Source organism: Octopus bimaculoides, chromosome 9 (assembly GCF_046866305.1).
Source record: "Octopus bimaculoides isolate indiv1 chromosome 9, ASM4686630v1, whole genome shotgun sequence".
Taxonomy (NCBI): Eukaryota; Metazoa; Mollusca; class Cephalopoda; order Octopoda; family Octopodidae; genus Octopus; species Octopus bimaculoides.
In genome coordinates this window covers 2,376,172-2,397,655 of record NC_142936.1, presented here as the reverse complement: position 1 = coordinate 2,397,655, position 21,484 = coordinate 2,376,172, and the positions used below count along the sequence as shown (strand labels likewise).

At 34.3% G+C, this 21,484-nt stretch overlaps 1 protein-coding gene across 3 annotated transcripts in view; it reads right to left on the bottom strand.

Moving 5' to 3' along the window:
- LOC106878352 (PDF receptor) overlaps positions 1–21,484 on the bottom strand; it is a 320,701-nt gene that overhangs the window by 120,703 nt on the left and 178,514 nt on the right. For all 3 annotated transcript variants that reach the window (XM_089356954.1, XM_089356953.1, XM_089356955.1), the window contains exon 5: positions 11,147–11,310. In XM_089356954.1, coding sequence (XP_089213080.1) covers positions 11,147–11,310 — 164 coding nt within the window. The remainder of the gene's footprint in view (positions 1–11,146; positions 11,311–21,484) is intronic.

Sequence of the window (21,484 nt, the reverse complement as noted above, 5' to 3'; positions counted from 1 at the left end):
TGGTTATTTCACCCCCATTAAAAAAATTGGGTTATCCCCCTTGTTCTATGAAACATATCGATAATTTCGGTTATCTCCCCCAACTAAGAAAAATCACTTAATCCTCAATAAAACAAAGAAAAAATGAAAAAAATAATAAACTTGAAAACGGAAAAAATAAAAAGGAAAACTGAAAAGATTAAGCATCTTATTGAATCTGATAATATTTTGATAAAAAAATCATACCATTCCTATTGAGGGGGCCAAAAGTCAAAAATGTGTTGAATCAAAAGGATCTAAACCCTTTTAATCCAATCTCCTGTCGCCAGATAAACTCAACTTTTTAGTGGAGAGATAACCTAGTTTTTTAATGGCAATTTTTTAATGGGGGTGAGATAACGAAAAAACTACCGGGCAGTTCTATAACGATGGTATATAAGCAATTCTGATCAGCGCTGTACTGAGACATGTTATATGACGATTTCCACTTACGTAAATCACTTAAATTTGAACAAGAATGGCGGAGGAAATGTATTTCATTTTTGATTTTGTAAAATAAGAATCATGTAATTGTATAATAAAACAACAAACATAAATAACATTATAAAGTCAGAACAAAAACATTGAAACGTAATTTCAATATTTCGTGATGTCAGATTTTTGTGTTAGGAATTACAAACTCAAGATTTTATACAGTATTTTTAATATTTCTTTAATGCATGTTTCCACGTATTATTGTATTGTTTTAAATCTTGCAAGTTTTAAATTCCCTGTGTGTTGGATTGCAATTTTTAACCCTTCTCTTCCTTTCAACAAAAAGATAGTTTTCTTCGTAAACACATTTCTTTGTTATGTCTCTTTGTAGCATCCCTTTTGTAATGTCGAAGTTTGTTATTTTGTTATGGAAGGACAGATATGAGTTAAGGATATTAGGAAGGCCACAAAGGAACTGGATGAGGCGATCACGTGTCAAGCTGTTTATACATACGTGTATATATATATATATATACACACACACACACACACACACACACACACACACACACACACATGTACATATATGTATGCATCTGTGACATGTATATTGGCAGATAGAATTCTTATTAGCCACTACAATTGTTTCGACCCACCTAGCATCGATTCCTCATGTGTCTCTTCAGGTGATTACAAGATTATCTCGTTAGAATAACGACTGTTCTGCAAGATATCTCCTCGGTTTGTGAATAGAAAAGCAGCAAATTAAAGGATACAGCTTCAGTTTTATATCAGATCAATAATGAATAACATGCAAAAAGTAACGAATGCACATACGTATGTATGTATATATGCACGTATGTATGTATATGTATGTGTATGTATGTGTGCATATTCTGCCCTTCAAAGAATCGGAAGAAGCGTATAAATGATGACCAAGAATCAAAGAAATCTTGTGGACAAGGATGGGAGAATCAACTCAACGAAGAAGCCATTGTTAAGAATGGTTCAACGTAGCATGATCAGTCCATCTGATGTTGAGTTTATTGACATCTATCTTCAGGTGTTCTCGCTCCTGATACAGTGAATAAAAGACATATTGGATTTGGAAGACATTAGTGTGAACAGATTTACCTCCTTTTGTATATAAAGTCTGCAACACGAAACTGATGGTTTCTTAGACTTAATCTCGAATCAGAATCATGCAATATTAAAAAGATGAAAATGGTGGTTACAAAAGGAAACGCTGTGGCATTGGAGGCGAATATCAAACTGCCTGGCAGATTAAGTTTCGTTATCAAAGTGCAGAATACTGACTTTCACACCTCGACTTGCAGTTGAGGATTCATTTATGAACCAAGGAGTCATTTATGAACCACCTAGTGTCTGCAGTAGATATCAATGTAGCAGATTTAATTCTGCAAGAAATATGTGTTGTTGCAGATATAAGGATTCCGCTGCAATACTCGCCCTCTGCACCTGCGAGCTTCTATCTTTGCGACGAATTTCTTTTACCCAACGTATTAAATGTACTTAATTGTTAAGGTGCAAGAGATATCCACTTTCTAACATGTTCTTGCTCAGCCATAAATACTTAGCATAAAGAAGGAGACTGTCTGCTTCCAGAGGAATACAAAACATCAAAATCCAGCCAGATATTACAAACCCGGAGCGACTGATTCATTGGAAGTAGTTTGTCAGTGCAGACTAGTACGCCAAAAGACTTGTAAAGAGTCTTTGTTTTGGAGCACCAATTTAATGGATGTCTGGATTGCCAAACATATATGCACGAAAATGTAACTTTGTACTCAGCACACCAGGAAAGAGTGTCCAGCATCTTAGGGAAACATGGAATGTTGAACGGGTTCATTAAATCGACACCTTATTATGAAGAACTAGATATTTGGTTATCTTGGCACGCAAAACATGCCCAGAAATATAATAGTCATCAGCTGGAAATATCAACAGAAGTTTATAGCATCACTTCATATATATAAAAATGTCAAGTGATATGACTTTCACTGCTTTCACATCTAGTATTAACTCTTTGTAGAAATTATGTTAGAGAAAAGAAGGCAGCTGAAGATTATATGGTTATATCGAATTGCTGCACATAAACAGAATTATAAAAGAAGAGAAATATAAAAGATCGAAGACATATAGCTGCATTATGTGTAGACTGTCTGGGAATCTTTCTTGATATCGTATATGTGTACAACGAGTCAAAATCTAAGCACTAGAAACTGATATTTGAAAAAATATGTAAATACACCGTCGAGAGGTGATAACAAGACATTAGAACGATAGCCTCTCTATACTGCTGGAAAGCTTTCGTGAAATCATACTCCTTCACTAATCACAACGTTTTGAGAAATGAATAGACTTATTATAAAACCATTCTTCATGTGTTGTTTCGGAACGATTCGAAGATGTTGGATATTACCCAATATTTCTCAGACATTGGTATGATATTTAGTGAGTTGAGTATATGCTTTTATGATAGTAGGAAGAGGAAGATTTGTGTTCTGACATAAAAATCAAAAGTATCTTGGACAAGATGAAACTGTCAGCTTTTATGGCGACTTTTACAAGTGTGAAAACAACCTTTAATGAAGTACAAAAACAATAGACTCATTACAGCTGCCAGAATACAACACACATATTGAGTGCAACACATTTTCACGGTTATTTCTGACTTTCGAATTTGGCTTTAGAAATGGACCTCGAATTGATGTTCAGAAAATACATCCCAGTTTTAACAGAGATTATTACATTTCAAATAAGATATACAAGGATTATATTTTCCACGAAAGTGGTTTGTGAAATTAAATTTCTAGGACTACTGAGATATACTACTCGGATCCAAGACAATTAACCAAACCAGCAATCTGTTGACACATACACACACACACACACACGCATATATTATATATTTATGTGTGTTTGTGTGCGTTTATATATATATATATATATATATATATATATATATATATATCTGACCTCTCATACCAGTATCAATGGTCAGGCCATAGACTTTTTCAAAAGACGAGAACTCATACATAACGTGCGCGCGCGCACACCGACACACACCCGCACACACACACATATATTCATTATTCATTATAAAAAATAAAATTCTAAATGTAAATTAATGTTTTTCTCTTAAAAAATAACACAGGAGAAACAAACTACGTTTAACAAATTAGAACTAATAATATCGAGAACAACTAGATTTTTAATAGAATCTTTTTCTAACTTAAAATATGCACGTTGCGATTGATTAAAGACTCAGAAACAGACAATGCTAATACTTTTAAAATATGCCATCGATTTCATTAAATTTCTCAAACTACCATAAAATAACGAGTCTGTCTTATATACAAGTTTATCAATTCTATTAAAGGGCAAATTGAAAACAGTGCTTCAAGTTGTTTGTTATATTTCGTCATTGGAGGGATAAAAGCAAAAACGTTCTTTGAAATATTTCAAATGAAACCGTAAAGCATAAACAAGTTCTACAGAATATTTTGTCTGGCGCTTAATCCTGTTTCTTCTAACCCAACACATTGCTTTTTTTTCTTTTCTTTATAATATACTGCGTATACCCTGAAATCCAATATTCGGCCAAAAATAGCAATTTTTAAATTTTTGAGTTGCGTTGCGGGGCCCGAAAAAATATTTATACACCTTTCTTTTAACCCTAATTCGTATCAAAATATCGATTCTTGGCTACCAATTTCGAAAGCTGCATTTTTTTGCTCCATCCTGTTATACACTAAGCAAAGCTAAAACTATGAAGAGATACAATTTTGTTTAACACTAAGTTAGGGGCAGAGTTTATACACAAGTATGTACGGTAATCATCGTAGTATTACAGTAAAGTAGTTTTAGTATAGTCAACTAATATTAATATTCACAGAAAATGGAAATTGAAAACAAAATTAATTACAAGTGTCACTGCCAGAATGGACACCGAAGCGTTAAATTTATTTTAACGTATTGGCCCGATGTGTTTGTAATAAAAGCCAAACCTCTTTCAAGTCGCAGCCTGCCTTCTTCGAGAAGGAAGGATAGTTGAACAGCACCAACAGCAATATTTATAATAAAGACAAGGAAATATACGGTTTTAACTGATTAGAATAATCTTATCAACTTTAAATTCTTTTTCTACTCTAGGCACAAGGCCAAAAATCTTTGGGGGACGAGTCCAGTCGATTACATCAACCCCAGTACGTAACTGGTACTTAATTTATCGACCACGAAAGGATGAAAGGCAAAGTCGACCTAGGCGGAATTTGAACGCACTACGTACAAACAGACGAAATATCGCCAAGCATTACGCCCGGCGTGCTAACGTCTCTGCCATCTCGCCGTCTTATCAACTATAAATTATGCGCTAACTTGAAAAATTCATAAATATTACGATTCAATCATAATTCTAGAAAATTCGAAGAGCAGAGAACGATTACTGCTGGAAGCGAACAAAAAATAAAGGTTGATGTGGAACAATTTAATGATGAAAATGAAATATAAAGCGAAAACGAAATATGAAACGTCTAGAAAATGTAATAAAAAGAGTGACAAGCAAATTCCTACCTCGTTAATAACCTGTACAATTTATTATGCCGGATAGAGATTATAGAACCTGTATTAGTTAAGATTCTCAGGGCTGAAATTTAATATTAAAGTCTTGTTGTCCTTTGCATGAAATTAGAAACTAAACGTAACAGAGGAACTTATATATAACTGCAGGATAAAGGTTGTCAGTGAAGGACGAATAAATCAGCCTATACAAGACCGTAATCTAAATTAACACTTAATGGAACAATGGCGATTTTGCTATTCAATTTCACAATGCTACAAAATTGATGTATTAGCCGAAAATATATTGTGAGAAGAATGAAATATGAAGAATCACAATAATATATGCTTTGGTAACAGGTAAAAAGGAAGACGTATAAATATCTAAACAAAGCATACATGACATTCAGATTGCACAGTAATGATACGGTACGCACACGCGCACATACAAATGTGTGTATATTTATATATGTGCATATGTGTGTATGTACCTATGAATGCATGTTCTCTTCTGCTTTTAATTATTGAAATTCTTCCTCTGAAGAAGGAGCTGGTTTCTAACAAAGATACAAATCTCCATCACTGAAGTGTAGAGAACAAAAGCAGTGTCACATTTTAAACTTGAGAAAAGTCTTGCATATTTTTACTGTTCCACTTATTGATTGCATTTCTAATGGGCGAGTTAGTTGTTGGATTTATTTTCCTAAAAAGCCCAGCTAACCAAATTATCCGCATTTTATTGCGTCAGATTATTTTTTTCTCTTGAGGTGTGATGTTGTCTTTTGTTGTATTACTGCTTGTATTATGTGTTGAGTGTGTAATGCGTTGGTTAATTGGATTGCTGGTGGAAGTAAATTTCACTGGATAACTGCTGTATAGAGTGTGTCTTGTGTTTGCGGGTTGTTTTGTTTAGGTTGTATTATTGAATCGATAGTCTCTTGCGCAGGACGTGGACTTATTATTAATAATTTCTTCCGTGACAGAATCCGCCAGCAATACTATCTTAAATAAAGATAGCTGAAGCAAAATAACACAATAACATTAATTTCAATTTGTATTAATTTTTAGGTTTCACCTGTAATTTTTAGAAATAATTAACCATTCTAAAAACATTGTAAAATAATTAATATATAATCAATAGCTAGTCAATCAATAAAATGAATCAAATATTTGTCAGGAAACGCTGATAGAATATCGACTTAAAATACTTTTTTTCTAAAATTTAACGATTAAGCAATGATCTTGCAATGAATTAATTAATAATAAATTGTTTTTCTTTCATTGATGACTATATTTTCCTAGTTCAATATTACTTTGGCATAGCCTCAACAGCATACTTTGTTGATATTATTTTTCTAAGGAGAAAAGTTCAAATGGAAAAGTGTGCAATTAAATGGAAGCAGTTGTATTTTCATTGTTGGTTGTGGGTGGCATGTCTGCTTGATAGGTCGTAGTTATAGGATGGACATATCATTAGGTAATCTATCTGCAAAGGGTGGTGAATAGTAGATGGATATCATGGTCGGCGTTTTGGAGATTAATTTTCAGGAAGATAATTTGAATGTAAAAAATAGAAACAGTAGTGTTAGTAGTTGGTGTTGCTGTTCTTGATGTTAAGAGAAAGCGGAGAGAGAGGTAGGAGAGGCAGGAGGGAGAGGAATGGGAGAAGAAAGTGAGAGAGAGAGAGAGAGAGGAAAGGAGAAGAAGGAGGGAGATGAAGGGGAGACGAAGGAGGAAGGAGGGTGAAGAAGGAGGGTGGTGGACGATTGCTATTTTCTTGTGTTTTCTTTGTTATTCCTTCCCCACTGTTATTAGAAAAATGGAAAGAGTGTGAGAGAAAAAGTGTGTGTGTATGTTTGTGTTAGAGAGAGAGAGAGAGAGAGAGTGAGTGAGAGAGAAAAAGAGAGATGGTAGAAGTTGTTTTACTGTGTTTATTGTTTGATTTATTTAGCATTAGTGTAACATTTTTGGGTCAAGACAAATTTAGGCTCGTTCACTGCTTTCTTCCATGTTTCATGCTCCTTGTACAATTTCATTACTTTAAGATAGTAGGGTATGATTCGAAAGAAATGGGGTTGCTATCGGTAGCAGATAGAGCTTCTGTAGGCGATGATATTTCTGTTACTATTAATGTTAAAAGAAAGAGAGACGCAGACAGAGGAAATAAGACAGAGAGTAGAGCGACAGAGAGAGAGAAAGAAATGGAGAGAACGAGAGAGTTGACCTGTTAGCTGTGAATAGGACAGAGAGCAAGGAAATGCCTCAGGTACAAAACATCAAGAATACGAAACACAAATATAAGGTTATTCGCTTTATGCTGGAAGTGGGGAATCTGCAAATGTTCCCTGATGTTTGTTTCGTAATTCTTTAAAGATTGAATGCAGGGAGGAAAGGTGAAGAAAAAGGTTTTGCGGATTTGTTGTCTTCCTTTACGCATTCAGATAGTTTCGTGATGATATACTGAAAAGTATGCAAAGTGTCTTTTACAGCTAACAGAGTAATAATAAAGGAAGTTAAATATGTATGTGGGTGTGTGTGTGTGTGTGTGTGTGCGTGCGTGTGCGTGTGTGTGCGTGTGTGTGTGTGTGTATGCGTATACGTGATTACATCACATCCGTATGCTTGTCATTCATTAAGTTACATATACATGGTACATACATACGTATATATATATATATATATATATATATATATATATATATATATATATATATACACACAATTTGAAAAACAATTTGAAAAACCTACACGACTAGGTGAAAAGCGCTTCATTTAATATGTGACATTAATAAAAATCTGTAAATGTACAAACATCCAGATTTCTGAGTACCTTAATTTTTTCTCTCTCTCTCTCTCTCTCTCTCTCTCTCTATATATATATATATATATATATATATATATATATATATATAATAAGATGAGAATTCATGGCTGGTGGAAGTCGAAATATCAGATAGGATATTTTGGTTGTGCACACAGAGAAAACCCAGCTCAATGAGTATTTAGCGTTTAAGGGACTGTTCCACATCACGGATTAGTTTGTTGGCATAATCTAGGGTTTCCGACAAGTCGTAAGTTCCCTTTGTGTATTATACACATAATTTTCACGTCTGGCCGTATAGCGTTTTCCGTTTGTTTTCCTGTCTTGTTTTCTGTCCGCCACTACATTCCTCCATAGTACAATTTAATTTGTGTATACAAATTTAGTTTGTGGTTCGTGGGAAGAGCCATTTTAACGATGCGTCTTGCCCTACTCTTCGAAACGCTGTGTTAGAATAGGGGTAGCTGATGAAGGAAAATGTTCTCTATGTGGCCTGTGTGTTTTCTGTACTCTAGTTATTATTATTTTTTTGTCTACGTTTTGTTTGCAATGTCCTGTACCCAGATATGCACCTATGTATACAGGTAGACGTAGGTATGCACATACCTGGACGTATATATGCATATACTCATTTATTATTTGTTTTATATATATATATATATATATATATATATATATATATATATATATATATATATATATATATATATACATACATACAAACCTGAGTGCATGTATATATATATTTACACACACACTAGCCTACTAAATGTGAGATGTATAGAGAAACAATAAGAAATTTTTCTATAAAAAACACAACTTAAAAATCGATATTATTTAGTTTGATATGGGAAAACTTTATTATTAACCGTATACTTTTCTTTTGTGCGATGTTTCTGTAGACGTGTACACTGTGTCATGCCGACCATATTCTTGGTGAATAAATCGGTTTCTTTATGACAGCTCGAAGAAACAGTATAAATCTTCGGCAAACTGGAACAAAATACTCTCTCCCCTGCAGCAAAGTTTTGAGAATTTTCATTTTTCTTTATTCCTTAGCGTTTTCGTTAAAATACGAAGCGAAGATAATTCTCATCTTTTAATATAATCAATCGAATTTAGCTTCGAAATATACAAAGAATAATGACAATACACGGTGTTCTAAAGACATATTGAATGACTGAGAAATAATATATTTTATAAAGCGCATTAAGTACAGCAGATAAATAGCAAAATCGAAGCTAAAAACTGCACACAATCAAAGATGTGTAGAGATGTGTCCGTTTGTAAAGCGGAAGCACGCAATGATATTAAGTCGGCTTAAATAATAATAACAATAATAATAATAGTAATAACAATAATAATGATAATAATAATAATAATAATAATAATAATAATAATAATAATAATAACAACGATACTACTACTACTACTACTACTACTACTACTACTACTACTACTACTACTGACGTCTTCATTAACCAGTAAAGATCTGCAGAAGGTAGATGAGGGTACAGGAAGATTCAATACAATTCAACATTCAATGTGTAAACAGTAAAATAAACAGTAAGATAACACAATGAAAGAAAGAAAAGTTCCCCAAACCTGGGGTAACTTCTGTCTTTTAAGGTAAATGTTCCCTCCCTATCTTCCTCGCTCAATCTACAGGCGCATACTCAGTGAAGACCCATTCACTCGGACCATCCTTGCCACTTTCATTCACCTATCAACACATTTCTTAGAACATAGAACTTCCCTCGCCTTTCTGAATGATATTTGATGAAATCTTGGTGAAAGAATACGGTGTATGTTTTCAGTACGTTCGGTTTGGTCCATCACACAACCGATTTAGCTAAGGCCACCAAAGGATGAAAACAGCTTGTCCTTCCTACCCGAAGGAAGGCGAGGAGGTATCTTCACAATGGAATCATTATGATTGCCGGATCCGTCCTACACACCACTGCAGACTCCAAATATCAATGGACGAGTGGTTGCAGAGGAATGTCGTCGCTCTGTATACGTCTTGGTTAGGACTGCTGACGGCACTTCCAAGCCCGGAGAGTTTATTTGATACCTTGATGTCCTTCCTCCTACTAACCTTGTAAAAACATGCTACGATGGAACTTATCTACCGTATTGCCTGACTGGTTGTGAGTGTTTATGACAGTGTGGTTGTCAGGTGACCTACTTGGTCTACGCTTGATCCAGGGCTAAAGATCCGTAAACGAGATGAGCTGTGGAAAAAGAAACGACAACCACCACATCTGTTTTTGTTAAAGAAAAACTGAAAATGCCTTAACCTCAATGTACGCCTGCGATCCATCAGTGACGACATGCCCAGTTCCCTTCTCGGCAGATGGTGACTATAAATGAAATAACTGATTTGTAAAATCTGTCCTTTCCACAGACAACAGAAGAGTAGGCATTCCAGTCATGTTACACGACGCTCATAAAGTAACATATGATGGTGTCGATGTAAGTATTCGTCATCTCTACTTGACCTTTCAGGGATACCTTCCTCTCAGCCAATTTGCCGGTGACGTAGGCCACCTTGCTCGTTACAGCGTTTCTGTTTTTCTTCACGTGAGATTTAGACCAAACCAGATCCCAAACAATTTAACCGGTCCGTTCAGCACCCGACGCTTCTGGAAAGCCTTAGCCTGCCTCAGTAGGTGCCCAGTAACAAGCCCACTATCTTTTCTTGATTGAGTCTTGCTTCCGTCAATACCTCGTAATTTCTTAGAGCAGTGCATGTTACCTCGATATGCATGGTGTCTGAGAATATGATGGTGATGTCGTCCACGTACGCCAACACGCTTCTTTATGCGAAATGCATCTCAAAGGGACATGCTCAGCTGGTTAAAGTCAAGCAACTGACAAGCAAATTTGTGGTATTGAGCAGAACATTTGTTGTAGCCAATCTTTTATACAAAGACAAAAAGACAAAACATGATAACACTTCTAATCATTTAAGATCAAAGCCATGACAGCCAGTAACTGGTATTGCAACAGGGCATTTACTCTTGTTGTTATTGTTGTTGTTGTTATTCTTCTTCTTCTTCTTCTTCTTCTTCTTCTTCTTCTTCTTATTATTATTATTATTATTATTATTATTATTATTATTATTATTATTATTATTATTATTATTATTATTATTATTATAAAAACAGGAAAATTCAGAGCAGGCTTGTATACAGAAAAAATAAAGTTCAAATATGTGAATAAGCAAAGAAAACTAGATGAAGAGAGCAAAAATAAAACAAAGAAGGAGAAGAGATATGAAATACTCACCAATTTGGTCGCTTCTGGTTTATCGACGAACATTTTACTGTAAACATCCCAAACCTCCGGTATATAGCATCCTGTGTAATTTGTCCACCCATTTGTATTTGAAGTCTCATTTTGATATTTGCCCAACCAATAGCCGTCAAGTCCACAACGACGTTCACTCAAACCTTTGAATAATAAAAAAGAAAATATTAAGAATAACAAGAAGAATAAAAGGAATATTCTACAGATTGATATTTAGTGCATGAGGGAGTTTTATGTCGCTGCAAATATTCTTTCAAAACACTTTTCATTTAATTTTTCCAGAATTTAATTGTTTTCCATACTTACAGTTCAAAAACGTCTCAATGACCGAAACCGGTACTGAAATGTTTTTTATTAAATTATTTTAGCATTTTCTTCCTTGACTTTTTTTCCATATATATATATCAACTCGTGTGTTCCTTTTCAGCCTTCTCTCTCTCTCTATATATATATATAAATGAAAAGAACGGCTCAAGCGAAGTCCTTGGCGGTATTATTTCTACATCGATTTACTGACACTCCCTTATCACTCACGCCAATTGCATTGCATCAAGCACGTGCAACACGAGAAACCCAGCCCGTTCCAAACTCGTAACCAACGAAGTCATTGTTCTGATATCAAATAAGTAAACGAAAGAAACAGAATAAAGCCCAGCCTACGTATTTCTCTTTTGTAATAATTCCCTTTTTTTTCATTCTGTGTTGCGTCATAAGTAAAGTGTAATTTACAGCTTATTTTCGCAACCTTCACGAGAGTAAATTGTATGAAAAGAAGATAACATTCGAAGAATAGAACCCGAACTTTCTTCACTATGAAGGTACCCCATTACTTGAGGTTATTTCTGTCCACGTATTGTGTTCACCTAAATAACTTATCTATCATCTTATGTCAACGGTAATGGCAGTGGACATTTCCTTTTTTTCACTTTTACATTTCTATCCCGTTTTTAAACCTGCCTTTCTGCTTGCTTATTCATTCTCATTCATTCAATCATTCGTTCGATATTTCTGTCTTTCACTATTATTTTCCTTCTTTCAGTTATATCAAGTTTCATTCTTTCACTTTCTATTTCCTTCTTGCCTATTAGCTTTCCGTTGTTCTTTCTTTCATTCTTTTTCTTTCTTCCATCCTACCCTTCCTTCTCGCATTCCTTATTTTATTTCATTCTCTCTTTCTATCATTTGCTCTTACATTACTATTTTTCTTCTTTCATTACCTCCCCCTTTTCCCTCTCTTTCTCTTTTCTATCTCTGTCACCTCCCTCCCTGTACAAGCGACTCCATTAAACTTCATTTTCTTCCATTGTTCATTCCAACCGGAAGATAATTATTTTATCTCTATTTCTGATCCTCTACATCTTCCTTTCTGCATCAATAATACTCACTTAACATGGTCGTTCTTTTTTCCACCCTCTCACCACTTTCCATCATCACCTCATACTCCCACTCGAAGCACTACACCCACACTTTCAACCACCTATCTCATCTACTTCACATATTCTCCCAAGCTTTAACACTCGTTTAAGTGATGTCACATATAAACATCCATGCTTACACATGCACACACATACACGTGAATATATGCATACATACGAACACACACATACACATATATATACATATATATAATAGTTGCACATGCATATATATATATATGTATATGTATGTATGTATGTATATATATATATATATATATATATATATATATATATATATATATATATATATATATATATATATATATATATCACGCATGTAACTATATATACATACATATGTATATGCTTGTATATACGTACGCACATTAACATACAAATACACACGGCCAAACATATACACGCACACATAAATATACTTGTGTGCATGCGTGTGTGTGTGTGTATGTGTGTGTATGCTTTCAATTGAAAAGAAAATCACACAAGAAATTATGCAGAATTTATATTTACAAATGGTCAGTTGGTGACTGATACGGTTCTTACTAGGCGTTTGTGTATAATCGATTAGATGTCTGTAATAACGAAGACTTAGTCTCAATGGGTATGAAAAAATGATACTTTATTTTTTGTCACTCCAAACTTGTTTGACAAAAAGAGACAGTTTGCTTTATAAAAATTGTTACAGGTTTCTAATGAGAGCCACTATAAAGCACTGTTTGTCGGAGAAGCAGTATTAAGATAAAGAAGATACAATTCGTCGTTCATTAATTTTCGATCGTTGCAGTGTGTACGCAAGGATTTCATCTAACATTATTTTCTGACCCATGATTGTTGGTTACTGTAATTAGAAAGCACATGGGATAGGTCACTGGGGGATACTGCAAGCTATTTGAGGACAAGAAACAATTTACTCTGGCATTCGATTGTGGTATTAGGATAGTGATGAATACTATGTAATCATTGTTGTACAATGAGCATAACTAATGGGTCAGAGAAAGAGAAAGACGGAGAGAGAGAGAGAGAGAGAGAGAGAGAGAGAGAGAGAGAGGAAGACGCTCCGCAAGAAATGAAAACAGAATTGAAAGAAGATGCTAATGAAAATGTTAATAATATGGAGTCCTGCCACATGAGCAGAAGGGTTGCAAGCGTAAGTGCAGAGGTACCAAGGATCAACCCCTGATAGACAAAACAGTACTTAGAGACTGCAAGAGGAGGAAAAGTCATGTCATGGATCGATTATCGTAAGGCGTGCGATATGATGCCACATTCTTGGATTATGAAGTGTATGAACTTATTTGGTGTTGCATCGAATGTTGAGCGATTGCTTGGAAAAAGTATGGCGAATTGGAGGACGGACCTCACAGCATACGGAAGAAGTTTAGGGATAGTAGAAATTAGGAGGGGTATCTTCCAAGGGGACTGCCTGCCCCCACTGACTTTTGTACTGTGCTTGATACCACTAGCACTGATTCTGAGGAAAGCAAAAGCTGGGTAGGTATTCAAAAGCCGCTAGCAAAAAGTCAACCATTTGTTATTCATGAATGACCTCAAACTTTGATAAAAATGAATCCCAAGAATTCAGTACTGATATCAGATTGGAGTTCGGACTGAGAAAGTGTGGTGTGTTAGTCTTGAAGAGAGGAACAGTCAAATGTATGGACGGGCTAGCGATACCGTCTGGGGAGGTTATGAAGCAGATATAAGAGACGGGCTATAAGTACTTGGGGATCTTGGAAATGGCAAACTTCTTATGTTACCGATTCCGTTATCGTATCGTCGACGCCTCATCAACGCCCATCATGTGAAGCTCCGAAATAAAATCAGAAAGTTTCTTTAATAAAATATTTCTTGTATTTTGATCAATAAATAATCGCATCACCGGGTCCAGGAATCGAAACCGCCATCATGCGATCATGAGTGTTTGATCATAAGTTAAGGGGTCTAAAAGAAATCCCCTGAAACCACTGAGCCTCAGCAGGTTCATGTCAGGCGTCATTATAGAAAGAGAAATGAACTTCCTCAGAGATAATTAATTTAGTGAACCATTGTAATGGACAGTGTTGAAAGTAGAGAAGTTTAGCGTCATTGTGAAAGCATTGCTGGATTTGTACAAGTAAAACCTCTCGCATTACTTCGAATCATAGAGAGAATGTGGTCCTTGTTTTAATTATATTTACAGGTTGAATAAATATTTCTGCGTGCGGGTGTGTACATCAGTGTGCTTATGAATATATACATACATACATACACACACTTACGTACGTACGTATGTATGTATGTATCTATGTATATATATATATATATATATATATATATATATATATATATATATATATATATATATAAACGTGTTTGGGTGTGCGTGTGTATGTGTATGTACCACGTGTGTGGACATGATTGAATGTCTGTTACTAAATTCCAGCTGTCAACCACATATCATTAAGTAAATTGCTTTACACTAGTAATAGTTTGTTTACCATTTACATGAGAGGATTTATTTCTTCAGTATTTGCTTGTTGAGAGGTGGAGGAAGCGATCTCTGATGCTTATCCAGAAATACAAAATATGGAAGATTTGTACTCTTAGCTGCTACTATATTTCCGCAGCAAGACAAAATTACATATTCGTTAAACAAAAGTATATTATTTCTAGATATACATACACAATTAAGCCCTCCTTTTTAAAATATAGAGTGGGGAAAGCCTCGTTTCTAAATGTAGATAAAAGCTAGGTCATTATCTTCCGTTACTATTGTTCATCGATCTTCGGCCGGGTTGCCATCCTGCGGTCATTAAGCGCCACGAAGGTAAACGATTGTCTTCCTTCAGCCTTGGCTATTGGTTTCCGGTTGTGGTGCCGCCATGCAGATTGCAAAAGGCCAGCAGGAATTTTCGAAAATGTAGGAATGGTCCGAAAATCTCTGTCCTGGAGCTCAGGATGCTCTCTGGTACAAGGGAGTCCTTAATGATCCTCGTGTGTTCAGGGGTTTCCTGGGAACTCTCTCAAACAACGTATTTCCAATGATCCGCCTTCTTCAGAGTCCCGGAAAGGAGATACGTGACATTGCTGGCCAGCGATATCTGGCAATTACGAGATGAGGAGATTCCATACTCGACCGCATGTAAAATACTCGAGAACTCAGGCCCCTACATAAAGGGGACGAAACGGTGCACGTTATGCATTGCCGAGCTCACGATGACCTTTAAAGACTCGCTCCGAAAGGTTCTTGGTATTCTGGTTTTCAGAAATGTTCTTTTTTTGTAGCCATTAACTTCTAAGAAAATCTTTCATTCTTTCTCTCACTGTCTCTGTCTCTCCCTCACTCTCTCTCTCTCTCTCTCTCTCTCTCTCTCTCTCTCTTTCTCTCTCTCTCTCTCTCTCTCTCTCTCTCTATATATATATATATATATATATATATATATTCATAATCAATATGGAAAGAGGTTAATTGTATTGTGTGTGACAGAATAAAATTTAGAAATCAAACAAATAAAAAGAAAATAGTTTAAAAGCAACTAATTTCAGTAAGATGGTTTAACAGTCTCATTGTCATCAGAGCATCTTTATATTTACATGATTCAAGTCATAACAAGTCGAGCTGTCACTTCGTTATTGTTTTGATGCCTAATATTATGTTGCAACGAAGATTCTAGCCAATAATTCATTACTGATAGAATTTTGTGATTTTAAATTACTAAAGAGACATATTTAATATCAAAATATCGGAAGCTAACTGTTACATTCAGGTGTTATTGTCAAGGGCTGTTCATAGTAATTACCCATCTGTCTGTGTTGTTTAACGAGTCGACTGTCAGCTGATTAGTCGACAGGGGGAAGAGTGAGTGAAGCTTTCCAATGCTCGTTACACCGACTTTATGAAGCTAACATTTTACTTGGAACGTTGTTAGTAGTTCTTCCAACTCCTTTAAACGAATACATACAATCATACATATATACATACATACATACGCATACACACGCGGGCACACACACCTATATGTATGTATGTATGTATGTATATATGTGCGTATATATATATATATATATATATATATATACATACACATATATATATGTATATATATATTTATATACATACATACCTACATATGTAAAAAAATAAATAAATAGACATAAAATAATGTCTAAAAGTTGATGAATACCACCTCTTGATCCCCTCCATTTTCATATTTCTGTATATATATATATATATATATATATATATATATATATATATATATATATATACACACACTAGAGTACTCAACACCAATGTGGTGTGGAGCACTCACTCTCATTGTTCGACATTTGCGTGTATATATATATATATATATATATATATATATATATATATATATATATATGTATGTATGTGTGTGTGTGTGTGTGTGTGTGTGTGTATGTGTTACTTCTTTTTCATGCGAAGGAAACTTCCAAGTAGTTTATTCTTTAGAACATATTCCTCAATCTTTCTTTCAATCATGGCTCTGCCTCTTCAAAATATTTTGCACATTCTAGTTTCAAATTACCTCTAAACTAAATAAATACGAAATAAAAGTCTTTCGAACTTACTATTTAATGAGATCCTTGAGATTAGTGTTTGTCTTTGAAATGTGCTGTGTTCTGAGATGTTTCGCTCTAAATTCTTATATCACGTTTTGATCAAATACATCCTATATATTTGTGTATTCAGAATTATATTCACTAAATAAAAACCAGTTTGCTCCAGATATGATTTTGAAAAACGATAATTTATAAATTTATAAGTAAGAGCTTCGACTCATTTTTCATTAATCCGGTGTTGATTATAAACTTTGATACTGTTTCACGGTTATTTAATTACGAAAAGTCTATATTTCCTTCATTAGCACCTATATTTTTGTAGTTATTGCTTAATAATGAAATTAATTCTAATTGAAATTCTTCAGCTGCACCAATATAATGATTAAATGGATCTATTATCCATGATTTTGCTCGAAAGCAAATAAATCAAAGAATTTTTCGTTCCTATCAGACTTTAATGATAAGAAATGTCCATAATATGTTTCAGTATCCATTCCGTTAAATAAGCAACCTATTTCTATCAATCCAGGCATGTTCGCTCAGCAATATATTTTTAATAAATTTGTGTGCAAATCTTCCTATCTTTCTTTAAAATGGATTTCAATTCACTTTTATTCTAAATCAATGTAATCAATTTTCCTTGAAGTAAAATTGATACCCATTTACGCTTTCGAAATATTATTGAAGCTATATAACATTTTATGGTTTTCTTATTTTTTCAGGAATATTTCTGTCCTTTTTCGCTTTCATGGAAGGTCAATATGGTTTATAAATGTTATTAAGGAAATTCCTTTGGAAAGCCATTTGAGTTTTATATGGAAAATAGCTTTTGCATACAGTTTATATATCCTTAATTGATTCCTTTATTCCTTTACTTGTTTCAGTCATTTGACTCCGGCCATGTTGGAGCACAACCTTTAAGTCGAACACATCGACCCCAGGACTTATTCTTTGTAAGCCTTGTACTTATTCTATCGTTTACTGTTGCCTAACCGCTAAGTGACGGAGGCGCATATACATCAACGTTGTCAAGCGATGGTTGGCGGGGTCGGACAAACACAGGCACAAATAATAAGCACACGCACACACATACATACATACGACGGACTCCTTTCAGTCTCCGTCTACCAAATCCACTCACAAGGCTTTAGTCGACCCGAGGCTATAGTAGAAGTCCCTTGCCCGAGGTGTCACGCAGTAGGACTGAACCCGGAACCATGTGGTTGGGAAGCAAGCTTCTGACCACACAGATTTTTCTTTAAATGTGCCACATTTCACTTTTGCTTTTAGATCATTGCAATCTTACTTAATTTTCCGCTGGAACTTGGTTTTTACTATACCAGCGTTTTAAAACAATCAAAATATGTCACCTAGTCGTGTCAGCCCGTAGGTAATTTACTAAATTTTATATACTGTATCTTTTATCAGTTTAGAATCATTATTAAAGTTAGGTAGAAACGATATGGGTCGGGCCTTGACATCGACGATTGTAATTTCATCAATGTGATCTTAGGAATAATTTAGAAATAATCTATAGTTCAGCTAGTGTTTGTTTAGTATTCACAGACATTTCATCAGTTTATCTTCGAATTGAATTATATTTTAATGTTAGACTATCGGAGGTACCTGAATATACGCACACATACATAAATACATACATACATAACATACATACATAAATACATACATACATACATACATAAATACATACATATATACATAACATACATACATACATACATAACAGACATACATACATAACAGACATACATACATACATACATACATACAAACACAAGCGCATCTCATTTGAGATAACAGTTTCTGACAGAACCTTTATGATCTCAGCAATTCTTTGCCTACAGCTATTCTTTGCAACAATTTTTATTATATATAATACAATATTGACTTCGTCTAATTTGCTATGTTATATTTTGTCTTTTGGGAGGTTTTTGGACAAAATATGTAAGTTAGATTATTATTCAAAACGTACATTTCATGTCGAATGTGTGTTTACAGGATAAACGAGATTTATTAACGCAAGGGACTCTAGGACAGCTGGCGTTTTGACATCGATGTGTCTCCTCAACCAGAAGCAACACCGGATTAATGAAAAATGAGTCGAAGCTCTTATTTATAAATTCAGCAAATAGATTCTTTGTTGATGCGTGTTAATATCAGCCAACCGATAATAAATCGTCATATGCACAGTTAACAACGACGATCAAAACTTTGACTTGCACATTTATTTTTTATATTTACAAATATACCGGGTTGTATTAAAAATAAATATACAAGATAACATTTTAGTTTTCTGTTGTTTTTATAGTCAGCAGTTTTATTAGCTTTAATTACATGCTTTCTTTATTAATGATTAGGAAGTCTTGATGGTGTGAAAGCTTCATAGAAAAAAATCATTTTACATAAAGACTCAACCTTTTCGACCGAGAACGTTTCCGCAAAACACGCATTCACTATGGTAGCAATCACACTTTTTGCTATAATTAAACTTAATAAGGAGACTTTTGCATTATGTAATTAAAATAAGAAGTTAATAACGACACAACAACTTTAAAATATCTGGAATTTAAAACTCAACATCCGTTAGCTCTCTCATTTGAAAAACTTTATCAAATGAAACATTAACCGCAAATACACTGCTTTTGTCCTCATTCAATATCTAAATGAAAATTCTCAAGATAGCTTTAAAAGACTAATAATTACAATTTATAAATATTGCTAATTACACAAGATGCCATTTCATCTCATTTGAATCACTATATTGCTACTTTCAATAAAAACAAAAAAAAAAAAAAAAAAAAGATGCAATACCATTAAAAAGCACTAACAGCGTTCATGTGTAGCACACACGATATTTAAGTCAAAGTAGCCTCACTGTCGAGAAGCAGCTCAATCTTCCATTCGCTACCTTAGAGTTTGCTTCGTTTTTAAATTGAAGTTTATACATTTCTTAATACTCCATTGTTCATGAATTTTATATTATAACAAAGGAAGCTTTCGAAACTATATTTTCATCTCAGCAAGCAGAGACCCAATGTGAATGACTAAATTAAAGTGACTAAAAATGAGAACGATATCTTTATGTCCGTACTGGAAAAGGAAGCTGCAGTGAACATTAAAAGAACCACGATATTTAGTATCTACGACATAATACGAAAACAACATCTGCTTACATTTCCCATTAACGTTCTTACTAATCCGGTTAAGACAGCCTAATACAAGAACTAGGATTAAAAGTTAATCATCTGCCTCTATCTGTTATGATAGAACACATTGCTAATTGTTACATGTGGTACAAGAACAACACAAAAGGTACAAGAACAACATAATGACCATAGGCTCATTGAGAAGAATGATAATGAGAAACCTGCAAGAATCTACAGAATAATTTATGCATAAGGCGATTCAGTATTGAAAATGCTTAAGAAATATTGCGCAGTTCCTTGATTGCGGAGCCACTTAGAATGATTAGCTCTTAACCTCATCAATATCCGCAATGCTAGAATGACACATTGAAAACAAATCTGCTTGATAGGGAATAAGCAATCACTTGAGAATGGAGCTGTTTAGGCGTTAACGCCTATTTCAACTCCACTTGCTCTTGTAGAAGTCGTTTGGAAGGTCATCTGTAAAAGGTCATGTGTAAAAGGTCATGTGTAAGAGCACCAATTCAGTCAATTACTGTTTGTTGCGGTTCCTACTTTCACTATGGCTGTAACAGGCCGCGCGTCGTCAGCCATTTCACATTATTTGTTCTTCTTGCATTGTCTGTTTTCGCACGCTTCAGAATCATGTTTATTTATTAAGGTTGTTGCAATGAACTTTTTATTTCAGTACACATGCTAAGTTGGTGTTGTCGACGTAAGTGGATATATGTATATATATATATATATATATATATATATATATATATATATATATATATATATATATATATATATATATATATATATATATATATATCGGTGTGTGTGTGTGTGTGTGTGTGTGTGTGTGTGTGTGTGTGTGTGTGTGTGTGTGCGTGCGTGTATGTATATATATATATATATATATATGTACGTACGTATGTATGTATTTGATATATATCGCGGAAACTATTATACAAAACCACATAATTTAATAATCTTTGCACCTCTTAACGTATTTTAACGCAATCTTTGTAAACTTTATTGTAAATTCATTGTAAAATTTATTTTCCAACGTAAGTCAGCATTCCTGAGTAAGACGATATTACCATCTTTTTTTAGCCCCAGGAAAATATCTTTTCCAGCTGGCTACCGACGCACAACTACATCCT